Here is a 10,125-nt window from a genome sequence, read left to right as displayed (position 1 = left end):
AGTCGGCCCTTCGAGCCAGCATCGCCATTCAATGTAATCATGGCTGATCATCCCCAATCAGTACCCCATTCCTGCCTTCTCCCCATATCCCCTGACTCCGCCATCTTTAAGAGCCCTATCTAGCTCTCACTTGAAAGTATCCAGAGAACCGGCCTCCACCACCCTCTGAGGCAGAGAATTCCACAGACTCACAACTTTCTGTGTGAAAAAGTGTTTCCTCGACTCCGTTTTAAAGAGCATACCCCTTATTCTTCAACTGTGGCCCCTGGTTCTGGACTCCCCCAACATCGGGAACATGTTTCCTGCCTCTAACGTGTCCAAACCCTTAATAATCTTATATGTTTCAATAAGATACCCTCTCATCCTTCTAAACTCCAGAGTGTACAAGCCCAGCCGCTCCATTCTCTCAGCATATGACAGTCCCGCCATCCTGGGAATTAACCTTGTAAACCTACGCTGCACTCCCTCAATAGCGAGAATGTCCTTCCTCAAATTAGGGGACCAATACTACACACAATACTCCAGGTGTGGTCTCACTAGGGCCCTGTACAACTACAGAAGGACCTCTTTGCTCCTATACTCGACTCCTCTTGTTATAAAGGTCATTGGCTTTCTCGGATAGTGGGAGAATTGGTGCACACCTGGACCAGATGACATCAGTAGACTGTGATCCATCAAACCTCACACACAAAGTGTTTGTTATTGTTTTAATATAAAGAAAAACAAAATATAGGGGAAAAAAATGTAAATTCACTAATAATGCATAAAACTAGAGCAAAACAAATGACAACAAATAAATGTACAGCTCAAATATTACATCAACAGGGAGTAACGTAAATGGCCCGGTCAATAACACTTTGACATTGACTGAAGAAGGGTCCCGACCCGAAACGTCACCTATCCATGTTCTCCACAGATGCTGCCTGACCCTCTGAGTTACTCCAGCACTCTGTGTCTATTTTCGGTGTAAACCAGCAGCTGCAGTTCCTTCCTGCCCAGAGTTGTATCCTTGTCTACAGCCTCTCCACCCAGCAGATTCCGACTGGAAATATCCACCCTTCAGCTTTAAAGTGACGAGAGATTATTTGCAAGAAAATTATTTGCGAGGTTTAAGAATTAATTTGTAAAATAATTACCGAGCGACTGGAACCATGAGACAGAATGATGGGGTGTCTGCCTCCAGACACTGTGTGGAATTCTCTGTCTCAGAAGGCGGTGGAGGCCGGTTCTCTGGATGCTTTCAAGAGAGAGCTAGATAGGGCTCTTAAAGATAGTGGAGTCAGGGGGTATGGGGAGAAGGCAGGAGCGGGGTACTGATTGTGGATGATCAGCCATGATCACATTTGGCTCAAAGTGCCAAATGGCCTACTCCTGCACCTATTATCTATTGACATGTCCCGTTCTGCAACACACTCTTGTATTGTCATTTGTATCGAACAGAGATGTAAAATTCTTACTTGCAGCAGCTTAACAAGTTGCAAACACAGTCGATATAGATAACGTAACAAACAAAACCAAAAACAAGAAATTAAAAGCCCCAGTTTTATTGCCAAACCCCAAAGTGCAACTCAGGCAGTTCTTAGTTAAGGGCCCGTCCCACTTGGTGATTTTTTCAGCGACTGCCGGCATCATTGACTGACTGACAGGTCACCGGAGAATACACGCCGTGATGACGTATTGTCGCCGGTGTTTTTCCAAGTGTCGCAACATTTTTTGTGTTGCCGCTGGATTTTGAAATGTTCTAAATCTTTTGGCGACACTGATATGTCGCCGGCAGTCGCTGAAAGGGAATTGCCAAGTGGGACACAGGCCCTTTAACAGTTTATTGAGTGATTGACGAGGATGTTGCCAGGACTCAAGGGTGTGGGCTACAGGGAGAGGTTAAGTAGGCTGGGACTCTATTCCCTGCAGCGCAGGTGGATGAGGGGTGATTGTGTGGAGGTGTACAAAATCATGAGGGCAATAGATCGGGTAGACGCACACAGTCTTTTACCCAGAGTAGAGGAATCAAGAACCAGTGGACATTTCGTGTCTTTATCTGAACACTTTCAGAAGGCAGAGAGCATGATCAATAGTTGGCTGGGACATGATCTCCATCTGTCAGTCCCGTGCTGGGGATATGTTCAGTGGTTTTATCCCCGAGTCTTATGACAAGCAAATGTTCTTCTTGAAGGATTGATTGGGGTTTGGTACAACTTAGCAGTTTGGTTTAGAGATACAGTGCGGAAACAGGCCCTTCGGCCCACCGAGTCCGCGCCGTCCAGCGATCCCCGCACACTAACACTATCTTAAGCACACTAGGGACAATTTACATTTACACCAAGTCAATTAACCTACAAACCTGCACGCCTTTGGAGTGTGGGAGGAAACTGATGATACCGGAGAAAACCCACGCAGGTCACGGGGAGAACGTACAAACTCCATACAGACAGCACCCGTAGTCAGGATGGAACCCGGGTCTCCGGCGCTGTGAGGCAGCAACAGCACCGTGCCCACCCGAGTCCTTCAGAGATCTGTTAAACATCAACAATGGAGACACACGGAACTGCAGGTGCTGGAATCTTGAGCAAAGCACAGAGTGCTGGAGTAACTCAGCGGGTCAGGCAGCATCTGTGGAGAACACATGGATAGGAGAGGTTTCGGGTTGAGACCCTTCTTCAGACTGACTTTGACCATGCAATCTATCACTCCAGTTTTGACAGGAGAACATTAAGGCGAAAAGTTGAAGATTGAGAAGATTATTGCTTATGCGTCACGGTGGTGCAGCGGTAGAGTTGCTGCCTCACAGCGCCAGAGATCCTGACTACGAGTGCTGTCTGTACAGAGTTTGCACGTTCTCCCCGTGACCGCGTGAGTTTTCTCCGGGTGCTCCGGATTCCTCCCACACTCCAAAGACTCGCAAGTTTGTAGGTTAATTGGCTTCGGTAAAATTGTCCCCAGCTTATTGGTAATCGCTGGTCGGAATGGACAAAGTGGGCCGAAGGGCCTTTTCCATTCTAACGCACCAAACACTACTGAGGAAAGCATAGAGTTGTCAGGGCAATGGGGGCAGTTGTAGAAACAAGGAACTGCAGACGTTGGTTTATAATAGAGGATACAGAGTGCTGGAGTAACTCAGCAGGTCAGGCAGCATCTGTGGAGAACATGGATAGGTGACGTTTCACAGAGTGCTGGAGTAACTCAGCGGGGGTCAGGCAGCATCTGTGGAGAACATGGATAGGTGACGTTTCACAGAGTGCTGGAGTAACTCAGCGGGTCAGGCAGCATCTGTGGAGAACATGGATAGGTGTCGTTTCACAGAGTGCTGGAGTAACTCAGCGGGTCAGGCAGCATCTGTGGAGAACATGGATAGGTGACGTTTCACAGAGTGCTGGAGTAACTCAGCGGGTCAGGCAGCATCTGTGGAGAACATGGATAGGTGACGTTTCACAGAGTGCTGGAGTAACTCAGCGGGTCAGGCAGCATCTGTGGAAAACATGGATAGGTGACGTTTCGGGTCAGGATCCTTCATCAGACATTGTCTACAGACAGCAGAGTCGCGGTCTGCTGGACATCCCAGCAACTATGTCGAGTGTCCCGCTCCCCACCCCCTCAGGGCTGAGACAGGGCCTTTGCAAGCCGCTTCCAGAACCATGACTTGGTGCTGGGGTTAGTGTAGTCACAGATGGTGATGTGACGGAGAATACTGGGGAACTCTCTCTTGATGTGCTTGTACTTCACCGGAATCAGACGCTTGTCCTGGGCACCTGCAGAAACAACAATCACTGCGTTTAGAGTCACGGAGTGACACAGTGTGGAAACAGGCCCTTCGGCCCAACTTGCCCACACCACCAACATGTCCCAGCTACACTAGTCCCACCTGCCTGCGCTTGGCCCAATCCCTCCAAACCTGTCCGATCTCTGCCTCAGAGGGCGGTGGAGGCCGGTTCTCTGGATACTTTCAAGAGAGAGCTAGATAGGGCTCTTAAAAATAGTGGAGTCAGGGGATATGGGGATAAGGCAGGAACGGGGTACTGATTGGGGATGATCAGCCATGATCACATTGAATGGTGGTGCTGGCTCGAATGACCTACTCCGGCACCTATTGTCTATTGTCTATCCATGTACCTGTCCAATTGTTTCTTAAACGTTGGGATAGTCCCAGCCTCAACCACCTCCTCTGGCAGCTTGTTCCATACACCCACCACCCTCTGTGTGAAAAGTTACCCCTCCGATTCCTATTAAATCTTTTCCCGTCACCTTAAACCTATGTCCTCTGGTCCTCGATTCCCCTACTCTGGGCAAGAGACTCTGTACATCTACCCGATCTATTCCTCATTAAACTTCAAATTCACAGCAGTCAATATCACCAACAACTTCTCCTGGATCACCCACATTGAAGCAACGACCAAGAAGGCACACCAACGCCTCTACTTCCTTAGAAGGCTGAGGAAGTTAGGCATGTCCCCTACAACTCTCACCAACTTCTACAGACGCGCCGTACAAACCATTTTACCTGGATGCATCACAGCACGGTTTGGGAACAGCTCCATCCAAGACCACAAGAAATTGCAGAGAATTGTATACGCAGCCCAGACCATCGCATAAACCAACCTCCCTTCCATTGACTCCATCTACACCTCACGCTGCCTCGGCAAGGCCAGCAGCATCATCAAGGACCAGTGGCACCCCGGCCACTCCCTCTTCTCCCCTTTCCCATCGGGCAAAAGGTACAGAAGTGTGAAAACGCACACCTCCAGATTCAGGGACAGTTTCTTCCCAGCTGTTATCAGGCAACTGAACCATCCTACCACAACCAGAGAGCAGTCCTGAACTACTATCTACCTCATTGGTGACCCTCGGACTATCCTTGATCAGACTTTACCTTGGACTAAACATTATTCCCTTCATCATGTATCTGTACATTGTGGACGGCTCGATTGACAATAGACAATGGACAATAGGTGCAGGAGTAGGCCATTCGGCCCTTCGAGCCAGCACTACCATTCAATGTAATCATGGCTGATCATCCACAATCAGTACCCCGTTCCTGCCTTCTCCCCATACCCCCTGACTCCACTATCTTATCAGCGTCTCTTCTTCCTGAGGAGACTGAAGAAGGTCCATCTGTCTCCTCAGATCCTGGTGAACTTCTACCGCTGCACCATCGAGAGCATCCTTACCAACTGCATCACAGTATGGTATGGCAACTGCTCTGTCTCCGACCGGAAGGCATTGCAGAGGGCGGTGAAAATTGCCCAACGCATCACCGGTTCCTCGCTCCCCTCCATTGAGTCTGTCCAAAGCAAGCGCTGTCTGCGGAGGGCGCTCAGCATCGCCAAGGACTGCTCTCACCCCAAACATGGACTGTTTACCCTCCTACCATCCGGGAGGCGCTACAGGTCTCTCCGTTGCCGAACCAGCAGGTCGAGGAACAGCTTCTTTCCGGCGGCTGTCACTCTACTACACAACGTACCTCGGTAACTGCCAATCACCCCCCCCCCCGGACACTTATTATTATTTATTCAAATCGTTTGCTATGTCGCTCTTCCAGGGAGATGCTAAATACATTTTGTTGTCTCTGTACTGTACACTGACAATGACAATTAAAATTGAATCTGAATCTGAAACTTAAGAGCCCAATCTAGCTCTCTCTTGAAAGTATCCAGAGAACCTGCCTCCACCGCCCTCTGAGGCAGAGAATTCCACAGACTCACCACTCTCTGTGTGAAAAAGTGTTTCCTCCTCTCCGTTCTAAATGGCTTACCCCTTATTCTTAAACTGTGGCCCCATGATTGAAACCATGTCTAGTCTTTCTGCTGACTGGCTAGCTTGGTACCCACGACAATAAAGTAGAACTTTTAAGAAGAAGTTGCAAGAGATGAGGATTACCAGCACACACCCAGCATTGAGCTAAAGTGAGACGCAAAATGCTGGAGTAACTCCGCGGGACAGGCAGCATCTCTGGAGAGAAGAAATAGGTGACGTTTCAGGTCGAGACCCTTCTTCGGACATTACCTAGTCAACTCATCTAGACACCCACTGCGGCAGCTGCGGAGGGTTGAGGTCCTGACCACTGGGGGAAAATGGAGGAGGACTGGCCAAATTTTGTGCCTTCCACCACAGTGATGAATGCTGTGGTGGATGTTTGTGTTAAATGTTTATTGTGTTTTTGAGTGTTATTTTTCATTGTAGCACTGCTGACAAATTCATTTCACTTGCACTTTATGTGCAATGTGACGATTAAAACTGATTGTGATTGTGTCTCTGATGTCAGGGGAGTGGGCAGGACAGAGATAGAATGTAGTCGGAGACAGTAAGACTGGTGGGAGAACTGGGAAGGGGGAGGGGATGGAGAGAGAGGGAAAGCAAGGGCTACTTGAAGTTGGAGAAGTCAATGTTCATACCGCTGGGGTGTAAGCTGCCCAAGCGAAACATGAGGTGCTGTTCCTCCAATTTGTGCTGGGCCTCACTCTGACAATGGAGGAGGCCCAGGACAGAAAGGTCAGATTGGGAATGGGAGGGGGAGTTGAAATGCTGAGCAACCGGGAGATCAGGTAGGTTAAGATGGACTGGGCGGAGGTGTTCAGCGAAACGATCGCCGAGCCTGCGCTTGGTCTCACCGATGTAGAGAAGTTGACACCTTGGACAGCGGATACAGTAGATGAGGTTGGAGGAGGTGCAGGTGAACCTCTGCCTCACCTGGAAAGACTGCTTGGGTCCTTGGATGGAGTCGAGGGGGGAGGTAAAGATCCAGGTGTTGCATCTCCTGCAGGGGAAAGTATCTGGGGAGGGGGTGGTTTGGGTGGGAAGGGACAAGTTGACCAGGGAGTTGAGGAGTGGATGTACATAATACATAGCTGGTTTACCTGGACTTAGACTCAGGGCAAACTTGGTTTGGAAATCACACTCATCGCTGACCAAATAGTCATCGGAGATCACGGCCACCATTCTTCTACACCTGCCGTTTAATATGGAAAATAAATCAGTGAGATTCCAGGAAAAACCAAAGACTTGTCCCTGTCCCTGTCCCACCCCGGTCATTCCCTCTTCTCCCCGCTCCCGTCCGGCAGAAGGTACAGAAGCTTGAAAGCGCGCACCACCAGACTCAGGAACAGCTTCTTCCCCTCTGTTATCAGGTTTCTGAATGGTCATTCCATAAGCTAGGGTGCTGTCCGATTCACCTCTACCCCATTGCGGACATTGGACTTTGTCTGTGGGAAATTTGTTTAGAAATACAGCGCAAAATCAGGCCCTTCGGCCCGCCGAGTCCGCGCCATCCAACTCATACACTCCTTCTATCCTACACTCTAGGGACAATTTACAGAAGCCAATTAACCTACAACCCTGTACTCTTCGAATCTGTGAAACGTCACCTATCCATAGCTAAAGAAATTCCTCCTTATCTCCTTGCTAAAAGAATGTCCTTTAATTCTGAGGCCACGACCTCTAGTCCTAGACTCTCCCACCAGAGAAGAAAGCAAATGGCATGTTGTCCTTCATAACAAGAGGAGTTGATTATAGGAGCAAAGAGGTCCTTCTGCAGATGTACAGGGCCCCAGTGAGACCACACCTGGAGTATTGTGTACAGTTTTGGTCTCCTAATTTGAGAAAGGACATTCTTGTTATTGAGGGAGTGCAGCGTAGGTTCACAAGGTTAATTCCCAGGATGGCGGGACTGTCATATGCTGAGAGAATGGAGCGGCTGGGCTTGTACACTCTGGAGTTTAGAAGGATGACAGGGAGGATCTTATTGAAACATATAAGATTATAAAGGGTTTGGACACGCAAGAGGCAGGAAACATGTTCCCGATATTGGGGGAGTCCAGAACCAGGGGCCACAGTTTAAGAATAAGGGGTAAGCCATTTAGAACGGAAATGAGGAAACACTTTGTTCACACAGAGTGGTGAGTGTGGAATTCTCTGCCTCAGAGGGTGGTGGAGGCCGGTTCTCTGGATACTTTCAAGAGAGAGCTAGATAGGGCTCTTAGAGATAGCAGAGTCAGGGGATATGGGGAGAAGGCAGGAACGGGGTACTGATTGTGGATGATCAGCCATGATCACATAGAATGGCGGTGCTCGCTCGAAGGGCCGAATGGCCTACTCCTGCACCTATTATCTATTGACTAGTGGAAACATCCACTCTATCCACGCCTTTTGCTATTCGATTTAACATTTCACTATTTTAAACCATTATAATGACTTATTACCATAAATATAGAATCATGAGGATTGTCAAGGGGTGGAAGGTCGTGGAGTGGCTATTACCAGGGACAAGGTGCTTGGGAAGCTGAAAGTGGATACGTCAGCTGGACTGGATGGACTGCACCATAGGGTCCTGAAAGAGATGGCTTTAGAGATTGTGGAGGGGTTGATAGTGATATTTCGAGAATATTTTTAAGGCAGAGATAGATTCTTGATTAGTACAGGTGTCTGAGCATTTGGGGTTATTGAAGGCAGGAGAATGGAATTAGGCGGGAGAGATAGATCAGCCATGATTGAATGGCAGAGTAGACCGAATGCCTAATTCTGCTACTATAGAGTAAGCATGCAGGTACAGCAGGCAGTGAAGAAAGCTAATGGTATGTTGGCCTTCATTGCGAGAGGATTTGAGTATAGGAGCAAGGTGGTCCTACTGCAGTTGTACAGGACCCTGGTGAGACCGCACCTGGAGTATTGTGTGCAGTTTTGGTCCCCTAGTTTGAGGAAGGACATTCTTGCTATTGAGGGAGTGCAGCGTAGGTTCACAATGTTAATTCCAGGGATGGCGGGACTGTCATATGCTGAGAGAATGGAGCGGCTGGGCTTGTACACTCTGGAATTTAGGATGAGAGGAGATCTCGTAGAAACATGTAAAATTCTTAAAGGATTGGACAGGCTAGATGCAGAAAAAATGGTCTCGATGTTGGGGTAGTCCAGAACCAGGGGTCACACATTTTAAGAAGGGCTGGGCCATTTTGGACTGAGATGAGGAAAAACATTTTCACCTAGAGAGTTGTGAATCTGTGGAATTCTCCGCCACAGAAGGCAGTGGAGGCCAATTCACTGGATGTTTTCAAGAGGGAGTTAGATTTAGCTCTTAGGGCTAAGGGAATCAAGGGAACTGATTTTAGATGATCAGCGATGATCGTATTGAATGGCGGTGCTGGCTCAAAGAGCCAAATAGCCTACTCCTGCACCTATTTTTCTATGTTTCTATGAACCATCCTACCACAGCCAGAGAGCAGTGCTGAACTACTATCTACCTCTTTGGTGACCCTCAGACTATCCTTTTAGATGCTGCCTCACCCGCAATTTCAGGTAGTCCCTGCTTTCTCCCTCCTTCCCCTCCCCTTCCCAGCTCTCCCACAGCCCACTGTCTCCGCCTCTTCCTTTCTTCTTCCCACCTCCACATCAGTCTGAAGAAGGGTCTTGACCTGAAACGTCACCTATTCCTTCGCTCCATAGATGCTGCCTCACCCGCTGAGTTTCTCCAGCATTTTTTTCTACCTTCGATTTTTCCAGCATCTGCAGTTCTTTCTTAAACACTCGGAGTATCTTTGATCGGACTTTGCTGGCTTTACCTTGCACTAAACGTTATTCCCTTATCATGTGAATGGATCGATTGTAATCATGTATTGTCTTTCCACTGACTGGTTAGCACGCAACAAAAGCTTTTCACTGTACCTCGATACACGTGACAATAAACATAGAAACGTAGAAAATAGATGCAGGAGGCCATACGGCCCTTCGAGCCAGCACCGCCATTCATTGTGATCATGGCTGATCGTCCCCTATCAATAACCCGTGCCTGCCTTCTCCCCATATCCCTTGACTCCACCAGCCCCTAGAGCTCTATCTGACTCTCTCTTAAATCCATCCAGTGACTTGGCCTCCACTGCCCTCTGTGGCAGGGAATTCCACAAATTCACAACTCTCTGGGTGAAAACGTTTTTTCTCACCTCAGTCTTAAATGGCCTCCCCTTTATTCTAAGACTGTGTGGCCCCTGGTTCTGGACTCGCCCAACATTGGGAACATTTTTCCTGCATCTAGCTTGTCCAGTCCTTTTATAATTGTATATGTTTCTATAAACTAGACTGAAGCGGACTGTCTGCGTGTACCGATTCTCGATCAGCTCGCTGGAGATGGTCCAGATGCAGGATCCT

At 48.5% G+C, this 10,125-nt stretch overlaps 1 protein-coding gene across 1 annotated transcript in view; it reads right to left on the bottom strand.

The window, feature by feature from the left end:
• Nucleotides 1–3,225: 3,225 nt before the first annotated feature.
• myd88 (MYD88 innate immune signal transduction adaptor) overlaps nucleotides 3,226–10,125 on the bottom strand; it is a 9,343-nt gene continuing 2,443 nt past the window's right edge. The window contains exons 4-6 of the mRNA XM_055665002.1: nucleotides 10,081–10,125; nucleotides 6,849–6,940; nucleotides 3,226–3,746 (exon numbers count right to left, since the gene is read on the bottom strand). The exon at nucleotides 10,081–10,125 is cut by the window's right edge and continues 136 nt beyond it. Coding sequence (XP_055520977.1) covers nucleotides 3,592–3,746; nucleotides 6,849–6,940; nucleotides 10,081–10,125 — 292 coding nt within the window. The 3' untranslated portion in view covers nucleotides 3,226–3,591. The remainder of the gene's footprint in view (nucleotides 3,747–6,848; nucleotides 6,941–10,080) is intronic.

This window comes from Leucoraja erinacea, unplaced genomic scaffold, assembly GCF_028641065.1.
Source record: "Leucoraja erinacea ecotype New England unplaced genomic scaffold, Leri_hhj_1 Leri_102S, whole genome shotgun sequence".
NCBI classification, from domain to species: Eukaryota; Metazoa; Chordata; class Chondrichthyes; order Rajiformes; family Rajidae; genus Leucoraja; species Leucoraja erinaceus.
Note: the sequence above shows the minus strand (reverse complement) of the source record. Positions and strands in the feature narration are given on the sequence as shown.